Source organism: Camellia sinensis, chromosome 2, assembly GCF_055761805.1.
Source record: "Camellia sinensis isolate YWXY chromosome 2, ASM5576180v1, whole genome shotgun sequence".
NCBI lineage: Eukaryota > Viridiplantae > Streptophyta > Magnoliopsida > Ericales > Theaceae > Camellia > Camellia sinensis.
Window position 1 is genome coordinate 223,567,521 of NC_138962.1, and position 23,661 is coordinate 223,591,181.

General features: G+C 37.7%; 1 protein-coding gene across 1 annotated transcript; it reads right to left on the minus strand.

Moving 5' to 3' along the window:
* Nucleotides 1–3,488: 3,488 nt before the first annotated feature.
* Nucleotides 3,489–23,607, minus strand: LOC114275052 (uncharacterized). Its single transcript, XM_082913451.1, has 20 exons — nt 23,207–23,607; nt 22,727–22,800; nt 21,548–21,628; nt 20,974–21,058; nt 20,289–20,386; nt 18,842–18,929; nt 17,942–18,296; nt 16,635–16,884; nt 16,206–16,209; nt 15,638–15,662; nt 12,194–12,897; nt 11,502–12,108; nt 7,807–8,476; nt 6,083–6,185; nt 5,896–5,970; nt 5,685–5,759; nt 4,931–5,005; nt 4,631–4,711; nt 4,261–4,494; nt 3,489–3,900 (listed from the first exon to the last, which is right to left on the minus strand). Exons 1-20 carry the CDS (start codon nt 23,474–23,476, stop codon nt 3,853–3,855), a joined length of 4,002 nt encoding a protein of 1,333 aa, XP_082769577.1. The 5' UTR covers nt 23,477–23,607; the 3' UTR covers nt 3,489–3,852.
* Nucleotides 23,608–23,661: the final 54 nt, after the last annotated feature.

The window sequence follows — 23,661 nt, forward strand, 5'->3', positions numbered from 1 at the left end:
TTTGGTAGCTCGGTTTGAGCAGGTTGCTTATTAGACCGGTTCATCGTCTAGGGGCAGCTTACTGAGTTCGGTCCAAAAAACTAAGAAAACTGGTTTAGTATGAGTTTTGTTACTTCGGTTGAGCCTCTAGGGGCAGCTTTCTGAGTTCGGTTTGGAAACTAAGGAAGCTGGCTTAGCCCCAAAGGCTTAGCTCGGTTGAAGACCGAGGTTCCAAATTTAATAAGTTCAGACTTCGTTCAAAAAGGTTATCTCGGCCAGTGTGATTCGGGATTTGGTAACCTATTGAGATTTCTGTTATTTATACAAGTTCTAGTTTGGTTATTGACTAAAGTGATCTACCTATGTAGGACAAACAGTATCCTAGTTCGGTTGCTACATAATTTTGGATCTAAGACTAGTTTTCTACAGAAGTTCATACACGCATGGGTTCTACTAATATTTTATCATAAAAGTACAGAAGCGAGCCAGAAATGGACAAAATGATTTGCAAAAAACATACAAAACAAGATATACAGATACGAAAGCAAAACAGAGCAAGAAGGATAGGCTTGCTTACCAGATTGAAGAAGATCTAAATGGAAGCGGCAACAGTAAAGGAGGCACACACGAAGTATACTTCACAGTTGCAAGAAAAATGGAGAACTCGAAGAAAAGGAAGAAAGTGAATGGCAAAAGTGAAGGGACCTAGCCTCAGGGATTGTTTTTGTTAGAGAGCCCAAAATTTGGGCGGGACTGTTCAAAATTCGCGAAGTACGAAAGACGGTGTGACAGTCGTCCTCAGCCTATCAGAATCTGCCACGTGTCATTGGAAAGGGAAGCGTTACAGTCGCTGTGATTGAAGAGACGTTTTGACCGGACAAACAGAGCCCGGAGTGAAAGTAGCTCGGCTGGAAGGCTTAAGAGTTTTTAGCTCGGCTGGAGAGGCTAAACTGTTTTTTAGCTCGGCTGGAAAGGCTTAAAGAACTCCAGCTCGGTTGATAGACTAATAATCTCAATCATGCTGTGCAGATGGAATTAAGGGGCAATTGAGAGGGTAATTTTTGGGAAAAATTGGGCCGAGCTGTGAGTTGGGCTTTGTGGTCCAAAGTGCGAATGACTGAGTAAAAAGGCCGTAATGATTACTCCGGCCCAATAGAAATGGTTACTCCGGCCCAAGAATTATAAAGTTACTTCGGTTCAAGAATAGTAAAGCTACTTTAGTCCGGGCAAGTTGGAGCTAGGCCGGTCTCGGAGTTAGTCCGGTCGGGATATATCTTGAATAGGTCGGTCTAGCAGTATCTTTGAGTTAGACCGACCTAGGAGTTATACCGGTCGCGACTTGTTAAGATTGGTTCAATCGTGCTATGGGTTGAGCAGAGGAGAACCGAGATGAGGAGTAAAAACAGAGCCGAACTAAGAATAGTTTGGCTTACTCGGTGGCTCTACAAAGCCAGGTTTATCTCGGTCAAATGACAGTTCGGCCGTAATGAAAACCATCCCACTTGGTTTAAGCAGTGGGGGGGTATAAAAGAATAAGCATTATCCTTAGGAGTATGAATCCTAGGAGGACTCTGCATGGAGGAATAAAAGTCCTACTAGGATTGTGCCATTCGAAACTTATAAAAGCTTACAAACATCACCTTGGTGGAGGTAACAGAACACAACACAATTTAGCTTTCTGAAAATATAGAGCTTTGTCTATTTGTCAAGTTTACTGACTTAGGCATCGGAGAGGTTTCCGGCACACACCCGCCGGCTAGCTCACGTTTGTGTTTTCAGGGGATAAAGCGACGTCGTACGGAGGAGCGTGGACTTAGTCAACAGGATTATACGAGAAGGAGTATTTCTTTCCCGTACATATTTAATTTTGCTATTTTACATTTGATATCAAATTTATTTTTTTTAATAAAAAACTTGAATAATTGGGTCTTTTATTTTATTTTGTTTGTGGGTTGACAGTAGAATATTATTTTTATCATAGCAAAAATAGTTCTCAATTATATGATTACTTATTGATTCACTCCAGTCGTTTTTTATTTATTTGTTTGCCTAATTGAATTACTTTTTATGTTTTTGATTATCAAAATCTCATCGAAAATAAATAATAAAAGACAATCAGTGCGAATGATATTAAACTTAAAACCATAACACATCATATGTTTTGCAATCCTATTTATAAGTTATTCATTTTAAATCATATACACTCGTGCATCGCACGGGTTGCCACTAGTATAATAAAAAGGTAAATTACACGCACCACCTTTAGGTTTCGATAAAAATATAGTTAATTCTATATTTTTTGATAAAAGACTATATGCACCTTATAATTATAAATAAATAAATAAAAATGATATAATTTCATACTTTTTGAGTTATAACTAAGAAAAGAAGTTATAACCAAACACAAAAGAGTCATAACTAAAATCTCAAAATAATGTCATAACTAAAAAAGAAATTTGGTCATAACTAAAGAAGAAAATGACGGAACTAATGGTGTATATAGTATGGGGTATGTATAATAGAATTTCTACATTTTTGATATAATTACACTTATTTCTCTCAATGTTTTAACTCATCATTTTTTATTAGTAATTTGTTATTCATATGAACGAAAAAGTGATGTTACTATCCATTTTTTACTAAAATGTATATTTATCTTTATTTATTTCGATATCTACTCATTATTGATATTAATTTCAATCGCTTTTATCATACTAAAAGAAAAATTTATATAATTATGTCAAAAATATGATGCTATTTATATTTTAGTCCAAGCTCAAGGGAGGTGAGTGTAATTTACACAAAATAAAAATTACACCTACCAAAATTGTTGTTGACCCTGGCTTGAGAATGTGAGTGAATTGAGTATTAATTTGCCAGTCAAAAATTGTCATGACACATTCCCCTCATTATCATCACATATTTGTTTGTTTTCTTTTAATTTTTGATTATTTTGTGTATTAATTTATAAAATATAATTTTAAATAGCACTTTTCATTAAACTAATTTAAAAACTTTGTGTCGAGATTTAGAATAAAGTATTAATTTTTTATTAAAAATTATAAAATAAATAATGTTATATGATTATTGATATTCTTTCACATTAATCAATAGTCTACAAAACTCAAAACACTTACAATCCAACACTCATTAACATTTTTCTTACAATTTTTCACAAAATTCATCATTTGTTTTTACTTCTTGATCCAGCAATTGTTTTCATTTTTTTTTTTTTTTCCACATGAAAGCACTCGATCAAGAAAACTTCATTTTTTTTGGGGTGGGGGTTGTCGAGGGAAGGCGACTCAATCCCAATATGATGAGCATGACTTCACTCAAAGGCCATGCAACACTCTCTTTCTTATGCAACTACGTCTTGCATGTGAAAATACAAAGAGATATAGAGAGAAAAAGATAAACAAAAAAATAAAAAATTACAGGCAACGACGCAAATTATTACCCACATAAGATGGATAAGAATCTAAGATCAACATTTGGGTACCCTATGATTAACAACATCAAACAACACCAGAAGCAAGCAATTTACTATAAACATTGTTTACACATCCAATTCTAGCTAATAGAATATTCCCATTTACATGAGACACAAACTAGAAATTATTCAACTCATGAAACTAACTTAACAACATCGAAGTTTTTCTCTTTCATTGTTATATTTACTACTTATAGAAATTATTCAACTCATGAAACTAACTTTGTCTACATTTTGTCTACATTGCAATTCATTTAAGCCCAAAAATCTCATAGAGAAGAGAAGCATACATCATAACTGATATGTCGGCTCGGGGAATACCTAGCCAAACAATTGCCTGTTGAAGAAAAAGACCAAGCCTTCAATTTGCCGTTACATCTCTAGGGTTGTGATGGGGTTGGAGATGTTGGAGGCTTGAAATCCGGATACTGCAACAAACACAGGTAAGAGAAAGCCAAAAAGTAGTTAGTTAGCCGAGAAGCAAAATAATTGGCCAACTATTTTCAAATTTTCTTCTAAAAACAACCCATTTTCTAGGAAAGACCACAAAGTTATTTCGAATTTTTCAAAACTGCTTTCGGACAAAAATGATGAGCATTTTTTAACTTCTTTTTGATTCCAAAATCATGAAAATGATAACACTCGTGCCATCAACAAGAGGCAAAAATATACTAGCCGCTTGCAAATAGCACATGAGCTTCAAACTGCAAGCACCTAAACTACAACGAAAATGAAAAATAATAATTAATTGATTAAAGAATTTGTAAAGGGTTGAAAATGAGAATTACAAATGGGTATGGTGAAAGCGGTCTTGAAAATCCAGGAAGTGATTCTGTTTTAACTTCTGGTATGGGAACTGAATTAATTTGAGGAGTGCGTTCAGCAACTGCTTCAACTTTTGGTGGCTCGGCAACAGCTTCTGCTTTCTGCACTGTGTTTTCGGTGGTGGCAGGGCTCGACTCTCCAGGTGCTGGAAGAGCCTTGCTAATATCAGAGGATGGTAGAAGGGCCTTCCCAATTTGCTGAGTTTCAAAATTGTTAGAAATTCTAAATGGAACGTTCAATAATTTGCAAAAAGGCCATAGCTGAAAACTAGGACTTCATAAATAAAAAGAAAATAAAAACATTAATAAAGCTTTATGTATTAAGGTAAAGTACCGTTATATCGCCTACAAGCTCTTTGGGGGCAATCTTGGTGCTCAAGAACTCATCAACTAGTTGCAAAGTTTGCTTTCGATCCTGTCATTAAAAGTTGAAGTGAGTTCAAATTTTACTTTTGAAGAAAATTCTAACTGTTTCAGGCCGTGGAGACAACACCTAAGCATCTTTAATAGTGGTGTATCAACAGTGGCCTTCACTACGATCACTAGAAGGGTGTATATGATACACAGTGATCACAAGACGAGAAATGCTGATAGCGAGGGAAGAAGATTAAAATTACAAGGACATTCAACAAACCTCTGCAAAAAGGAGCTTCTTGCTGACAACTTGAAGAAGTGCAGCAGAACCTAAAACTTGGAGTATTGTTTCTACCTAAAAAACACAGGAAAAGCATTAACAATTGAATTTGTCATAGCACCATGTTCACCCATTGTAAGAATCATTGAAAAAAATAAATAAAGGGCAAATTACACCCACAGTCCATGTAGTTTGTTTTTGTGTCAATTTGGTTCTTGTAAGTTGTAGTTCAAAGTGCATAAATTTTACCCTCGGATTTTATCCATTGTGTCAATTTAGTTCAATTGATAACTTTCTTTAAGAAATTGGAGATTGTTTGGGATGATCTAAATAAGTGTACTTTTTGTCTTTTTATGAAAAGATGTGCGGAAAAGTAGAGAGGTGATGTGATGGAAAAAAGATAAAAAGATAAAAAGATGGATCATTTTAGAGTTGCCAAACTTGTCCTAAAATCAATAGGCAAAATAGTTTATTCACTCTCCTTAAAGTAATTGAGAGGTTAGCATCCAATTTGAAATGTCAATTCCCTTTGAATGGAATATTTTGTAATTGATTTATGTTCAATTTCTAACGGATGTTATCAATTGGACTAAATTGACATAATATGAAAAATTAAAAGCCAAAATTGATACAATTGAAACTATATGACCAAATTGACACAAAAGATAAATTACAAGGACCATGGATATAATTTTCCTAGGAATAAACAAAGCATAATGTATGACGAAAGGACACAATCTATCAACAGGCTAACCTCTGAAAATGCCAATAAACCTAATCCCGCAGCAGCAGCGAATCCAAGGGCAACGGGCAATGCTTCAGCCCCCTCCTGCAAATATACCTCGTCATACACTATATGAAAAAAAACATACTTGTTTCTAGGTTGTGGGAAACAAAAACCATATGGGTGGAAAAAAAAATTCAAACAAGTTGTAGGCTGATAGCTCTCGAGGTAAAATCCATACTCCAATTGCATCAGTCAAATTGCTGAAATCGAGACTCAATGTTTTCTTTGGTAGTATCCAAGGAAGACCACTATTCTGCAAGCACAGAGACTTTATCTTAAAATTTCATCTTATTTGAGAAACAAATAAAACTTGGATGCCACAAAGAACGAAAAATGTGAAACAGAGAAATGAGAATTGTAACGACCATCCATCCCCGGGCTCCTTCTGCACCATCTTTTATGGCATAAGCAGCTTTAAATCCATTCGAAGTGACCAGCTCTGCAACGAGTTCAGAGTTTCCATCAAATCTGGCTTCCATCACAAACTCAGCAGCATTAGTTTCACATGTAAGCATTTTGGAAGAAATTTTTAAAAAGAAAACTCAAATACTATCACCAACATGTCATAAGTTAAGAAGCACTAATAACCTCTGTTATCAGAATCTTACGATTCGCGATTCGATTCGCGATTCGATACACAATTTTTGCAAAATCGATACGAATCTATGAGTGAATCTATTTTGGAAGTGAATCTCTAGTGAATCACACGATTCACAATCGATTCACGATTCGATTCACTTTTTACGATTCATGCAATTTTTGAAATTATTATGTTCGACATATTTTCGACTCATTTTTTTCATCTTTTTAGTGAAAATAACATAATACACCTTCTAATAGCATTTAATATCAAAATAACCAACATATGTATATGATTTGTTGTTATTTTAGTGATCATGGAGTTTTTTATAGGATCCAATCAGATTCAGTCAGACCTAACATATTTTTAACATTTCTTCTCATTTTTTTTCCCTTCAAAAAATTGTAATATATCTTCTAAAGATGTTTAAGATTAAAGTTACACTATGAATTATCTATTACTATTTTATTAAATTGAATATTACATGTGTGAGGTCAGTTATACCTTTTAAAATGTTTTAGGCTTTAAAATAAAATATCCTAAATAATTCTTTCTTATTATTTGCTTACTCTTACTTAGAAAAGTATATGTGCTTGTTGTCCAAATATCAATATCGTTGTTAACTATTGTTACTTTAGAAATTAATAGTTTGTCTATTTGGTTATTATCTTTATTAAGAATGGTTGATAAAAAATATCTATAAAAAAAAAAAAAAAAAGAAGGTAAGTTGGTGATTTTACATAAGAATCTTTGTTAACTTTTTACCTATTAAATTAGGTGATTATCATTCAAAATAACATTTTTGTTGATTTAAGTCTAAATATTTTATATTCATAAGATATATTTAACATTTAAATATGTAGATATATGTTTTTAAGTAATTTAAAAAAAGTGACCGAATCCTTACGATTTACGATTCGATTCGATTCGCGTTTCGGTACGAGGCCATTTCGATTCACGATACGAATCCCGATTTGACAACTATGCTAATAACTATAACAAAAAGCAAAAGAGAGATTGAAAAAAAGATTAAATAAATAATTGAAAATGGCATGAGATTTTCCTGTCAAGCCCAAGAAATCCTCCCTAAAACATCCTAGACACTCAAAGAAAATGTAAAAAAGATGGGTTTTTTCCTTTTGTTTCTTTGGTTCTTTAGTTTGTTGTTTGATCTGTTTCTTTTCCAAGCCAATTGGGCTGTGATTGGTTTTTCTTTACTGGCTAGACTAGCTGTAGTGTGTTTCTTTTGAGTGTGTGCCATTTAGGGTTGTGAATACATTCGGTACATATCCTGAGCCTCATTGTAAGTGTTGTACATTTTCACCAAATTACCATTCTTCCCCCTCAATTCTTGCTTTGATTTTGATTTTCTACTCATCCACATCTCCATTTAACAAGAGCTGTGGAACTTGACAAACGTCAATCTAAATTTCACCCAATGTACAATTAAACAACAATACGTATATATAATAAGCAAAAAACCAAGAAGCATTAGGTTGATAACCTTACTTGTCAAGAATGAACAATGTCGTATTCTCTGGCTCCTTAAATTTCAATGAAAGCTTCTTCAAGAACCTCGGCTTGTCCTCGCCTTTATACGCCAACGCCACCGGCTTCTTCCTCAGCCCCCGGACGTCCGGGACACCCACCTGCCGGAGCTCCGACGGTGCTCTAATATCAAGCAACTGAGCACTTTCATCATCACCCAATTTTGCATAAGCATTCTTAGCAGACTCAACCCCAAATGGCTTAAAATTACTAAACACCTGAGACACAACCAGAGGCACCGCCACAATGGCGACGCCACCAGCAACCACCACCGGATTATCTACTGCGAAATTGACGATATCATCAACAAACCCACCAAAATCGAAGTCAGAACTGGGAATTAAAGTGGTTGCGCTCACTGATTGTTGTGCGGCTTCTTCATATGTCAAAGCCCTAGAAAACCCAGAATTGAGAAATGAAGATAATAGCACTAGACCCCCACCAAAACTCCTTGACAAATTTGAGAAACCCACTTGAAAATTTGGTGGGTTAGGGTTAGAATTTGGGAATTTGAATGGGAAAGTTGTTGGGGGAGAGAGAGTTTTTCTGGGTTCTGATCTTCTGTCTGAGAAAACAGAGATGGGTGTCAATCCAACTGCATTGAGGGTCTCCATAGCATAATTTTCTGTTTCTCAAGAACTCAGAAATTTTGGTAGAATTTGGTTCAATCAAACACCATGAGAATTTTTCTTTTGTCTTTTGTTTTTTCTGCAATTTTTGTTTGGTTACTGTGAAAATTTTGAGGCTTAGCTTCTGGGATTCAGTGGGTGTCGTTTGGCTGGTGGTTTTTGACTGAGGGAGGTGATGAGGTGGAAGGGGAGATGGGATTGTGGTCACTTGTTCAGTGACACGTGGCGTATTGGATGGGGTGGTAAATCATTGATTGTGTGGCTGAGAAAATGCCTCAAGAAGTCCATTGAACATGCAATACAATTGCGAGTTGTACACGCTATGCAGTACAGTTGTACATTCAGGCCCATTACCAAAGCCCAGTATTATTTTTTACTATCAGTAAAAAATAATTGCTCCCTCTGTCTTAAAATAATAGTCAAAATGGAATAAGGAACTAATATTTTAGGATGAAAGAAGTATAAAAAAATTTCCTAAAATGAGAATAAATGTGAAACAAATAATAAATCCATATAAAGAGTTCATATTTGTGTTTTATTTTATAAAAATCATTTGTCCCATTGAATTACTCCACAAACAAATGCTCCCAAACAATGTGTTTTTTTTTTGTTTTTTTTTGAATATTTTAAAAAATTAAACTATTTGTGTAAATAATTAAGGTTACGTTTGGTAGAACTTTGTAACTATGATTTGAGAGTATGAGTTATATTTTGAGTTTGTGAGATTTAGAATTATGATTTGAGTGTAGAAAATTTGTTTGGTAAAGAGTTTTGAAAATAATTTTGAAAAGAGTTTTGAATTGAGTGGGAAATTGTTGATGTGACATTTGATATTTGATACAAAAATTTACAACTTATAACTAAACATACAACTCAAAATTATTTTAAAGCACATAAATTTTTTTTAAAAATTCAGAAAATATTTTTTTCGAATACATAAAAATTAACATATCAATTGCAAAAAAAAAAAAAAAAAAAAAAAATTCACTGTTCCGGTCAATCGGCCGAACGACCGGTTAGGCCAAATTTCGAAAAAAAAATTTGAAAATCGCGCTCTGTTTGACAGAGTTTTCTGCAGAGTTGTGAAAAATTAATTCCACAACTCTATCCAAACACCGCGCGCGAACTCAAGCGTAGAAAACGATTTTGAGAATCGTTCCAAATAGAGCCTAGTTTTTAAACTATTTATCAAACTAATTCAATTTTTAAAATTGCAAGTTCAAAATATGATTTCATGGTGAAATTGCACCTTGAACATGCAATTTCATTTGACATGGCCCATATTTATACATTTATAAGTCAAGTCAATGCGAAATCATGTGCGATTTTATCATGAAATCGCATTTTAAACATGAGATTCATGATGAACTTGCATTTTAAACTTACATTTTTAAAAAAGTAAATTTGTTTGATAAATAGTTTGAAAAGTATATTATTTTGATAAATAATTTAAGTTTTTAGAATATTTATAATAAAAAAAACTCCCCAAACAATGTGGTTTAGTTTTTTGAAACATTTCAATTCAAAATAATAAAATGAATCTCAATAATTTATTTATAAGAAAATTTATTAAAATTCACTTGAGTTAACGTTGTTATGCAACATTGGATAATTTTCACAATCAACCAATGAAAATCAAAAGAATAATTCCTTCATTAGTGTGAGGTCTCGCACTTTTGAATTGTGAGAAAAAAAGAACGGAGAAATTGGAAAAAGGAAAAACAAAAACAAAAATAAAAACAAAACAAAAAAAAGTCAAAAAGAAAAGAAAAGTAGGGATGATTGTGGATCCGATTGGATCGGGTAACATCTCATCCGTTCAGAATTTAGTAGATTAGAAAAAAATCAATAAGTTTTTGTCTACCAATTTAGCAGATGCAGAATGAGCGGACTGTGCAAGCTAACAGATAGATGTGATCAATTTAGCGATTTAGACTTTACAAATTTTAGATATTTTTTTGAATTATAATTCATAACTTCTACAATCTTCAATAACTAATAATTTGAAAATATGTATATTATTTGTCTATATTAAGTCATGATTGCATATTTTAAAGATATTATTTTCTATTTTCACAAAAAAAAATTTTTTATTATTTCTACTCTATGTTGTTACTTGTTAGCAATTTTTTTTTTTTTTTTTTTATTATTATTATTTTTTTAACATCTATGAATGGATCGAGTTTATGCGGATACAAAATGCTTGAACCGCTATCCAAATCGTATCCGTAAATTTTGAAATATTTTATCTACATCTGTCCGTTGAAATATTTTATCTGCCCAAAATCAATCGTGTTTAGTTCATTCGGTCGAGTTGAATGGATCCGTGATCGCTCCCCAAAAAAAGAGAAAAGTATAAAGGACCACCTATCAAATATCCATTTTATATATGATTGTAGTAGAAAACTGCTTATTAATGCATAAGATAGTGAGAGGGGAGATTTGCGCCGTTAGTACGGCCGAGCTGAGGTAGGGCGGGTCGGTGGGGTGACCGACCTGAATGGGACCGGACTGATTTCCCCTCGCCAGAATGAAAGTAGACCGCACAAACAGCTGGGGCATTGTCCGACGATGTAATTGGCGTATGGCCCAATTCGCGTTAGGGCCGAGCTGGTTTTGCTCGCCCGGTTGAAATGTTGGCGTCATGACCAACTCAACTGAAACATTGGTGTTTTGCCCAGTGTGAGGGCCGAGCTGATTTTGCTCGGCCCAGTGGACGTATTGGTGTCTTGCCCAATATGGAAAACGAGCGGAGTTTGCTCGGCAGAATTCAGAATGTCGGAGTTCTGTCCAACCTATAATTCAGCCCGGCCTAAAAGAAATGTTGGCGGCTTACCCAACTTAAAAGGCGAGTTGATTTTGCTCGGTCACGTCGAAATTGCATGAAATTTACAAACGAATGAAGGCCGAGCAGATTTTGCTCGGACGAGTTAAAATGTCAGTCCGTTTGTTCGGCGACTTGCACAGTTTGCTCGGCCTCCTCCACATTGTGCTCGAGCAGGTTTTCTTCGGCGTCATCGTCAATGCCTTCCACCACGGCAACATCCCGATCAGCCTCTTCCTCTGCATCTGGAGATGCTTCGGGAGGATTTTGCTCGGCTTGTTTCGCGGCGGCGGCTTCTTCCTCGGCCTCTTTCCTTGCATCTGCGATGAGCCGGTTTTGGGTGGCCTTGGAGTACGCCTGCATATAGACCGAGATATAGGCAGCAGGCGGATTAATGAACATGTCAGAATCGTGACCAAGACCAACTTTCTCCACGGCAGCTTTCCAGCCGCACTGAAAAAAGATGTCCTTGATCGCTTGGACCTGCCGTTCGTAGGTCTTCTCGACCTGCGCGTATCCCCGGTCTTCTGCATCATCAACGGCCTTATCCTTCTCGGCTTTGTGCGCATCGCGCAGTTTCCTCAGCTCGGCGAGATACCGAGCCTTCGTCGACTTCACGGCCCGAAGTTTGTCCTCGTTAGCTCGGTCAACCTTTTGGCTCAAGATATCTCGCTCGGCCTCAACTGCTTCCTGCTCAGCTTTAAGCTTCGCTATCTCGGTCTTTTGTGCCTTATTCTCCGCTATGGCATCCCGTAAGCTCTGCCGCACTTTGATCATTCGGTCGTGGGCCAAATAGTTCTTTTGCGCGGCCTGAAAACAAGGGAAAGATCGTCAGTATTCGAAAAACCGCGCAAAAACCGAGCAAACAGTTTGACGTAAAAAATGGAGAACTTACTAGCACTATGGATTTTGCCGCCGAGCGGAGGACCTTGAGGTCGGAAAGCTCATCATGTTTTTTCATATCAACGGGCAAGATCAACCCCTTGGTCAAATTGAAACCAAGCGAGTAGTCCTTGTCCGCGTAGACGGAGTCCTCCGAAGAAACTGCTCGGCCCTGGTATTTGAACTCGGGCGCCCAGACCGGGGGGGTGGCTGGGCCCTTGGACTTGCCGGTCTGTGGTTGCTCGGCCTGGTCCCCGAGCTCGGTGGAGACGCCATCGATAGAGTCTTCATCGGCCAGACGCGGCCCGGTTTGCTCTTTCCTCGGCCGTTTCTTGGACCGACCAGCCGGTTGCTCGCTGGCGAGCGCCAGTACTGCCCCTTCTTGCTGCATGGCGGGTGTGGAGAATGTCCTCTCGGTTGCCTCTAGTTTTTGGGACTCGTCTTCTTCCCCGGTGATCATGGACTTGATGGCCCTGATTTTCGCCATTTCTTGCTCGGCAGTGAGTGGAATAAGCCTGATCGGTGGTAGGTTTGGATCCGGTTCTGGGGTTGGCGCACGCAGAAAATCGGTAACCCGGCTCTTGCGCGGCGCAGTGTAGTGGTAGGTCTGTTCGAAGCCGAGCAATTTCGAAGCCTCCCTCTCTTCGGTAGGATGGCACAACAGGACTCTGATGGCCTCTTGGTTGGCTCGGTAGTAGTCTGCTGCTAGGTGCTTATCTGCAAAAAGAAGACAAGTGTTAGATCGGCATTGAAAGTAATTGATCCATAAAGAAAATAGCGCGGTCAGCCGAGCGACTCACCGGCACTGCCAAAATCCTTTCTAATATACCATCCCGATATGGGTGCCTCGGTGTCCTCATAGCGATCGGACACCCACAAGAAGTCGTCGTCGTCGGTCTCCTTGTCCGGGTTGCCCTCTATTAGCTTTGCTCGGCCCTTCTTGACTTTGAGGTACCAGCAAAGCCCGCTCTTGTTTCTACTTAGACTATACTGATGAAAAATTTCGGCCAGACCGAGATTGAGACCGAGCCTCCGGTTCAGCTCGGCGACCCCGTTTATTATTTTGTAAGTATTATTTGAAACTTGGGTCGGGCAAAGCCTTGTCTGCCTTAAAAATTCGCAGATCAAGGGTTGAACTGGGAAGCGGAGCCCTCCCTCTACTATTGATACGACGGTAAAGGGGCACCAGTCTAGGTCCCCCTAGGGGGTGTCTCCCTTTTTGGCGAGCTCTAAGACAACGTCATCTGGGATGTTGTACTCCCTTCGAAACTCTGCCATCGCGCCGGGCGAGCTAACCATAAATCGGTACTTCCCCATTTATCTCGGTTTTATTTGGTTTATTGACTATCTCGGTCAAAAAGGATGGTGTATTTGCTTGGACCTTGAGCTCCACCAATGATGGTTCTGGACTGGCTTGGACGGTCCTAGTGTGTTCTGCATTATTAAAAATAATTTCCAAGGGTTAGCACGACAAAAGTTGCGCGGCTCTTATTGCAACTAGCTCAATGAAAGGGTCACTAGTGTTTGGCCGGTTCGAACCCTACCTCGGCTAGACCACTTTGTCGATTTCCTAGCTCGGTTCATTCCTATTTGCAGATCTAATGGAGTATTCAGCTCGGCGCGTTCCTATTTACCAATCTAATTAAAGTATTCAGCTCGGTTGCGACCTCGGTAAAAAGCCACAAACCAGTTTTTGCTCGGCTATAGCTCTACCTATGGATCTAAATGAGCGTTTAGCTCGGTTCTACCCAGATTTAAACTGTTCATCCCGGAAGTGGGGCGAACTCGTTTGAACCAAGGAGGAACAGGGGGCTCAGAGGCCCCTTCCATTCTCAAAGTTCCCATTTGCCCTAGGGTGTGCAGGTTCTAAGCAAAGAAAGGGGACTCTAGTGGTCACAAACAAAAAAAACACACGAAGCACAGTGACACGGAATGGAAGAACACGTATAAAGAATTTCGAGAAACAGAAACAGAAAATGCAAGGGAAGGTAGTGTAGCTTACCAGGGGGGCAGATGTGAGGGTGAACGCAACCTCGAGAGCTTGATCGTGGCCTTCGAAAGGATCTGAAATGGAGGATGTAGCACTGAGACAGTAATGACAGTGGTCTGGAGGGTTCGAAGGTTTGAGAGGTTTAGGGTTTGTGTGGAAGAGACGGTGAAAAGTGAAGGGTTTTAGGCCCTCTGTTGGAATACAAAAGAGGGGGGAATGAACCCCAAACGGCTGCGCCGTTTGAATTCTGCGCGTGCAGGACAGCTGGCTGCACGACCCAATGACGTGAAGCCACGTGGCACTGGAAACGCGGCTGTCAGTACGGTGATACGACGTTTGACAAGACAGCAGTGGAAATGACCGACCAAATGATATAGCTCGGTGACAAATATCGCCCCAACCATGCTCGGCTAGGAAATGATGCAATTCACTAACCGTTGGCTCGGTCACGGAGATAATCCCAATCACGATGACTCGGATGGGATTAAGAGGCAATTGAGATGGGAGATTTGCGCCGTTAGTGCGGCCGAGCTGAGGTAGGGCGGGTCGTGACAGACCTCACGACGCCGTGCTATTTCCTCTATTGAGAGGGCCGGTGGGTCAGTTTTGCTCGGTCGAAAAGATCGGCTGACCGGCGTGAACTAAACCTGGCCGAGTTGTAAACATTCGCCAGGGCACACAGCCAAGTGGCGAGACCGGGCTACGGGTAGCTCGGGCTAAAACTATGGACAAGTGAGGGATGGCACGTCTCTGACCGGTTAGCCGAGATGGGCAGATTCCAGATAACTTCGAATGAAGGTAGAACGGACGGAGGCCGGCATGCCTCGCGACTGGTATGCCACGATAAACCGATCAATACCAGCCCGGCCCATGAGCATCACCCCTCTGCCCCTTTGCCAAGGGGCAGTCCGGTAGGGCATAGCTCGGTTGAGTGCCTCTAGTGATAGTTTTTCGCAGGAGATAGGCCGGTCGTGGTACTACGGTTAGGTGTGCCACCTGGGCCAATGGCACGAGGGAGAGGACATCTGCTCCACGCATGCCTCAATACCGTTAGACAGTTCTGCGTGTACTGGTGGAAGGACTAAGCCTTTACACGCGTAAGGTGGTGGGAGGTGAGCATTGCCACTTGTCCAGGGAAGGACAACAGAGGTAGTGCGCGCGCAATCTTGAGGCTGCATGGCCAGCCTAGAAATAGGGTGGAAGACGAACGTTAAAGGTATGCAACTTCTTCCCCAAAGAGAATACTCTCACTCTATCAGTCTTCTTCTTCCTCAAGTGGACTGACTTGATCGTCGGAGGGTCTATCTGGCACACCACCGCCGGGCAGCTCACCGTTTCTGTGTTGCCAGGTAGACGCCGTCAAGAGAAGCTTGGAGTACAAGGAGTACGGAAAGCAGAGGATATTTCGCCCCCGTACAGATAGATTTCATGAAATCAATTTTTTATTTTCACTAGTCCCTAACATACCAAACTCAAACTTGTTAACATGGTACTTCATAATCAATAAGAGCAGTAATTATTGGATTAATGAATCCAACCTTTTAACCTGCTTGGGTCGGTGAGAGATAAAACTATGACCCTATCCATCTTTATTTGTGGCACCTCATGTATCGAGAACACTAAGGCCCCGTTTGTTTTGGAGTGTAATGAATAAGAGGAAATTATGATGGAGATGGGATTATTTAATGTTATGTTTGTAGAGTTGGGGAAGGGATTAGAATAAAAGAGGGGATTAAGATAGAGGTTGGAAAGAGGATTGGGATGGAGGAGGTGGAGGTGGAGGTGAAGGTGATATTAGAAAAATAGTGAAGGGATTATAATTTTTTTTATTTTTTACATATTGGAATTTTGTTTTTAAACATTAATGTTTAATTTTTTATATTTTTTTATTTGTTTATTATTTTATATAAAAATAATTTAACAATTCCTACACTAACAACTATCATCAAAACAAACACAATTTTATTTAATCCTCTCACTATTGATCCCCTCACTATGAATTCCTCTGAAAACAAACGGGACTAAGTGCACATACCACACTGGTATTCCAAGAGATAACAAATAACATTTCCACAAAATGGGGTTCAGACAAATAACACTTTCCTTTATAATGTTTTCATGGACAAACAAGTTAGGTTCCTGTAAATCGAGACAAGACTTGAAGTGCAATTAGGTATTAGAATTTATATACCTCATTAGGTCAATGGTTCAAATATTACCACAGGCAATACCACAACCTCCACCGTATATATGTATATATATATATATATATCCCAATCTAAATCTTTGTGACAACAAACACAAAATTGTCAAAATAATGCTAGAAGCATATCAGATGCTACCTTATGAGAAAATAACTGACAAATGAATTAACCAAAATTACCCTGGTTAAAAAAGAGTGAACAATGAATACCCGAAATTATGTTACAATTTCTAAGAAAGAACTAGGAAGATCTCTTATCACAGAAGATCAAAAAAGTAATCCAAACCTTGTCCAATTTCCCAAATCGAGATGCCAGCACCCCAAGAACGGGCTTCCTCTAGCCGCATTGATATTGACATCAGCGATGGGTAAAACACCGCATGCTTGACATGTTGATTATCAGAGTATATGAAGAAATGCTCGGCACTGTTCTTCTCCCACTGAAATGAAGGCTTGTGTTGCTCTAACAAAGACAGGTAATCCCTTCCAGTGATAGCTCCACCGCCTAAACCTGATAATTGAAGATCATTCAGAACAAGAACTGCCTGATCATGTATATTATCAACATAACATTACAAGTTTTCACCTTGAGGCTGAGTTTGTTTAGTATATATATGGCTTTATGTAATAGTTTTAGGACAGCATTGAAAGTGTATAAGGTTGTGGCCATTTGTTTTAGGTTTGTGGCCCTCTTCTTCTCCTCTTTCCCTATAGCATACTACATGGCTAAGTTTTTAATTTCTTGCAAAAAAACAGGAAAATACAAAAAAAAATAGCTATGTCCATGCAAGGGGTTACTTACAGTTAAAATTCCAAATTTCTCTCTCTTGTTCTTGCATAATTTTAATCCTAATCAAATGCTTGGAATAAAACATATTTTATTTCCCATTTTCTTTTCTTCTCTTTACTTTCTACCACTTCCACTTTCCATAATTTTTTTCTCCTAATCAAACGGGAGAGTAAAAGAAAGTTCCTTCTAATAAACTCCTAGGCAAACATCTCCGTTCACCAACCACGAATCAGACAGATTTCCTTGGGTATATAAGGACTCCATTAAATGCTCAATTGATCATCAGAAAGGAAAGCCTAGCTCATTGAATTAATTACTAGATGGTTTGGACTTAGTTATCTAAAGAATCCTTGTCTTGGGTTCGCTTCAGTCAAAAGTTCATATCCTATCCACCAATAATATAATGACATTTTTAATGCATATAGCATATGTACACTAGAAGCGCTAACAAGACCCCACATGGGTTGATTTCAAAGGATGAAAAGCATCCTCAAGATTCGCATCTACTTTGTCCAAAGTCATAGAGTTGGAAACCAAATGACTCAAGATGCTTTGGAAATGACAAATCATGGTGCCTTATTTGATTAACCAAAAAACAAAAAAGCACAAGAAGGGGGGGAAATTGTAAGCTTGCATCCCGAACTATAACAAGTTTCTACATTTCATGTCTTCTTTCTTCATGTGCTCTTATTAATCAATTAGAGCATAAATAAAAAAATATAAATTAATTAATACCAAGCAGCAAATAATAATTAAAGGATAAACCGAAGTGACATACCTTCTGAGAGGGTGAAGTCATTCCCATAGAAATTGATACCAATAAATATCTTATGAGCCAGGCTCCGAGCACCACTACTGGAGGTACCAAGGAGCAGCTGCAAAGTAGAATGGATCCACTTTAGAGGAGCATTGGGACCCGGATGCTGAGGATTTGAGTAGTCATAGGTCATAAGTGAAAAACCATCCACATCATCACTCAAGCTTTTGAGATCTTCTGGTCCAAAGTCATGCTCTTGAAGCTTCTCCGAATATGGTGGACTGATAACATACACTAATTGCAAACGTTGCTTACTGTTCCTCTCTAAGCTCACAGCATGTAGTGCTTGTCCAAGTTCCTTTATGAACTGAAGTGCCTAGGCTTGCAAAACAATAAAGATCCCACAAAACTCACAGATCTTAGGATGTAAGAAGACAAAATGGGATTCATATAAAGGCGAATATGCGGGTTAAAATGCTAAAAACTAACAGGTCATGCATCCATGCTTAAGAGCAAGATAATATCACTAGAATATCCATTCATGACACACAACTTGGATATTACAACAGCAAGGTTTTATTCTTCTTTTTGCTAAATTTTACAATCGTAGAACACTTTTGAAAACTCAAGACAAGCAACCAAGGCAAGGAAATATTTGAATTTATGAAAGGTTTAACGAGTTGGCTCATGAAAAAAGGTAAACCAAACAGACCTCTCAAAATGACACTGGTTAATTATTGTGTTTATCAAAGGGAAAGCCATGTCAATTTGTTTCTCAAAACTAGGAAATACAATAGTGAAAATAATGAGATATTTATAAGTGCCTACACTGCAGCTGATTACATGCTGAAGATGGTGCGTATCTCAAACACTGCAAAAATTGTCGAAAGGAAAAGAATCATAAAGAGAATTTTTAAATACCGTATTCCGCATGTCTGGATCATGCAAGACTCTATATGCCGCCCACCTTGACCAAGATTCAAGCACAATACCATCATATTCGATTTCCCTATACATTATGAGAAGAGCCACATAAACATTTTTACTTAAAAAAATAGTAAACAACTATTAAACACACATGAACAGGCTGTTTCCATCCTTGAATTGTAATATCAAACCCCAAAGATGAAAAGCCATTAGCATTAATCAGTGGTCGATGATTATATCTGGTTCACTCTTGACATGTGAACAACAATAACATGCCAGGGAAGGTGTGAAATGAGATCTCTCAAATCTTTTCAGGCTAAGAATCATGGACATGGACACACGACATGACACAATACGGACACGCCGACAAGCTAATTTTCAAAAAATGTAAGACATGACACATGGGGGACACGCATGAAATACATAATTTTATATATTTATTATATGTTACATATATGAATATATCATTAAAAGATAATAAAAAATGCAATATGACACAATTCCTATAGATTTATATGGTTTTTGTTTTATTATTGTATTTTAAGTTGTTTTGTTCAAACCTATAATTAGTTTCACCTATGTCTAATCGATAGACACATATGTTTAAGCGATAGACATGTGTGTCTTCCAAGTGTCCAAAGAGTGTCCGGATCTTTAAAAAAAAAAAAAAAAAAAAAAAATTGAACATGCTTTGAAAAGTGTCGGACACGTGTCGGAGAAGTGTCCAAAGAGTGTCGGTGTCTGACACGACACGACACGACTCAACTCGGATACGTCACATTCTCAGAAGTGTCTGTGCTTATTAGTTTCCAGGTATAAATATAGTCCTGACATAATCTGAATCCATAGCCGAGACCATTTACAGTATAAAGTCAGCATCTTCTTCGAAATACAGCTTGAAGTTAGGTCTGCATCCAGTTCATCCTCCCAACATCCCACATTATATGACCAACACCTACATTATCAACACCCACCCACCCACCCCCCGACCACCAATCTTTATCAATCTTATATTTTCGAAAGAAAAAGACAAAAAGGGCAGGTTAACGTTGGGTAGTTTTTGAACTAACCCTTGCATGTACTGTTTCCATTCTTCCTCAATATATGACGGTACATTTGCAGTGCACATGACGGTAGCCCATGGAGAGAGCGGAAGGGAAAGAAAGACAAAAGCATAGGAATGACAAAAGGGATTTGAAGGTAGTTAGGGGGAATATTTGATGATGTGGCATTCTTTTAAGTTACCATTTAACACTTGATTTCTTTTAGTCAGTGACATGGTTTTAGGATAAAATAAGAATACAATGGTCCTATAACTACCCCCCAAAGTAGGAAGGTGTCTTACCTTTCCATTTAGCATAGATGTTTTCAGTGAACCATGTTTCCTCATATAACACAAACTTACTGAGATAGAATATATGTTGCGGGATAAAAGGCTTACTCGCATTCTCTCACTATAAGGTCAATTGCTTTTTTCCTCTGCTGCTTCTTTTTCAACAGCTCATTGGGAAATGCTTCTAGAACCACTCTCGGTAAAACCTATTTTGCAAGAGAGGAAAAAAAAACCAATTAAGGAAGTTTAGTATTTTTTTTTTTAAAGTTATAATACCAAAAACCTACTAGAAAGAAGCATGAGTACTTGTCAATATGCTCAGCTATATAAGTATTTCCAAGAAAGAAAAAGGAATCAATCCAAGCAAAAGAAACGAAAGAATAATAGTTATATCCGAGTAAAGATATCTTCCCCCTAATATGTGTGGTGCCATCATCTTTTCGTGTATTGGAATATTTGAAAAATAAATAAATAAATAAATAAGTGAAAAACCAAGATTGTGAAGCCAATCATTCTAATTTGAGTTCTCTAAATGTTTAAAGCAATAAACTTCATAAAAGAGAAAATCTGACAAATAATTATGAGCATCTTTGGGAGAAATTTATGTCCTGTCAAAGATGCCTTTTGGTTACTCTTAATGTGTACTTATTCTTTCAGCAAATTTTCAATTCATTTTTTTTTAATTCTTGTTCAACAAGCGTTGAAAATACAAGTCATGCTAATCCTACTACGTAGGAAAATAGTACATTTGTCTGCTTCCAATGTGCAATATGATAAAATGAGTTAATTATACCAGAGCATTTCCTTTCATTCTAAGCTCTGAAAGCCATCCTTTATCAGCATTATGTCTTCCCTCCAGAACTAACTTGGTCCCTTGGCTGGCATCAGAAAGAAAGAATAAAGAGCATGAACATATTTAACAGCACATACAGCCCTAGCTTAAACAGTCCAATTTCTCATTCTTTGTCATTTTAGCATAAATATCATAACTCTAGAGATTTTTGAAGTCTCATTTAGCTCTATCAAGGCTCTGATGTCAGTATCAATTGCCTCCATCCAAAAGAGTGGGCCTTTTGGGCATCTGATACCACTTGATGACTATGGATCACCAGCAATTTTGGCAATAATGGTAATCTTATATAAAAAAAAATTAAAATGAAAAGCGATGGTAAATGCTGGAAAGCTAAAATAACAAGTTCAAATTCATTGTTAAAACTTAAAATCCCTCAGCTAACAACCATACCAAAAGGGGTTAGCATATTATAGAGACCCCAAAGGTCAATATATTCTCATAAACTTCAGGTTTCAAAACAATCATTTCTAAGATTCAGGACTTACTCAAGTTGATAATCAGAAATCAGACACACCTCTTCAGGTCATACCACACAGGCGATAGATGAGTAAACTTGGAATTGAATGTCTTTGCAATATCATAGCCTCTTGAGTTCCTGCAACATTCAGTATGTGATAGTGAATTTGTAAATGCTGAAGGTTGCTATGAGTATATGACAAAAATGGAGACCCATCATTATCAAACAAATGTCTATACTAGAGATAGCATCATACTGAACCCAAAAACCCAAATATGAAAGGTAGTCGGAAAACCACATATTCACAACCACAAGCTTCTCCCAAATCACCATGAAAATACATTGCGAACTTTGCAACCTTTTAACAATCTAAAAAGAAATCTCACGGAAATAACAGTTCTATTACATATAATTAGTTTGGCTAGCAAAATAAACTTATACAAGCTGAGAAATTTCCACACTTTCTCACTAAACTTTTGGTTGGAGAAAATTTATATTTTGTGACCATAGATACTTGATTGAGAATACAAGTACCAGCTCCAAATCTAACTACTAGTCATATAATTCAATATTCCTAAGATGTTTAATCTATTAAAACCTGTGTCATCTCAAATGTGAATCATTCAGCTACGTAGAACAAGAACATAGTACGTCACATGATTGCAGTATGATAGGGTCATCTCAAATGTGAATCATTCAGCTACGTAGAACAAGAACATAGTACGTCACATGATTGCAGTATGATAGGGGTAGACTTATATGTATTATACTAAAAGAATTTAAAGTACTTCTTGAGTACTTTTTTTCAGCAATTAGACATTTTTTTTTAATGTAGATTTTTTTCCTACGTTTCGTCATGTCAAAAGTTCAGTCACCTTAGATTTTAATTCATCATATTTGCTTCTTTTTTTTTATTTTACTCCTACAAAATGGTTAGTAAATATATTAGGAAATACTTTTGGGATTGTTCTAGATTACCAAATTTACTAGCATTTTCTAGTTACACTGATTAATACACTAAGATATCAACATACATACCAAAATGAACTTTCTCTTCCCCACATTACACAATAATGCATCCCGTATGTACCAACTCTAATATCATGCCAATCAAACTAACAAAAACCAAATTACTTGTAAAACAAACTTAATTATAAGAGATTGATAGCATTGTCTCCCCACTAAAATCAAAGCTTCTTTGCTTAATACAAAACACTGTTTATAAGATGGACATACCATGGAGTAATGTAGGCCAGTACTGGATTCCTAAAATGCCGGTGAGATGTATTCTCCGATAACTTTGAATTCTCCTGAATTTCTAAAGAAAACATAATTGAAATACCTGAAACTTCTATCTCTATTCTCTTGCACAAATAACTACAATTACAATACATGAATACACACATATATATATTAGCAGGTGGCACAAGCGATGCGTGTGCAATTCAGAATTCACAAAAGTAAGTCTAAAAATAAATAATAAGGAAATTAGTATCTTAATGAAACAGAAGGATTTGGGTTCAAATCTTACCTACGCCTTCAAATAATAATTTTTTTTTTTATTTTTAGGATATAAAAATTTACCGCGTGCAGAAGAAGAAGCGACCAAACACTTAGATATCAAATCAGCGCTAACATATATAATAGTGTATATATATATATATATATATATATAGAGAGAGAGAGAGAGAGAGAGAGAGAGAGAGAGATGCGTACAGTTAGGACTTGGAGGTAATTCATGTCGATCTTGGCGAGGCCTGGTTGGTGTGAGTTTGGGAGAGAAGTGTCTGTGCGTGAAGCGAATAGAGTAGTGTATACAATTAGGGAAATGGCGGGAAGGACGATGAAGAAGACGACGAAGATGATGAAGAGCTTGCGGTCCCGGTTAGGGTTTGAATCGGCGGCCGAGTCGGTCGTCCGATGTCGGTCACGACGGTGGTTTGAACCGGTGGCGGTTGCTACTCGCTTCTCTCGCCTCTTGCCCATACTGCACCGCCTTCGATTCACAGCCGAGTCAACAACCTTTTACCTTTGCACTTGTTCAACCCTTTGTTTTGTCCATCGGCTCTAGGGCAGTTTACGGAGCTCAAGTCGACTCGTATTGAAATAGTTACAAATTGATGTACGGTTTGAAAAGAAGCTAGCTAAAATAACTAATTACGGTTGTATTT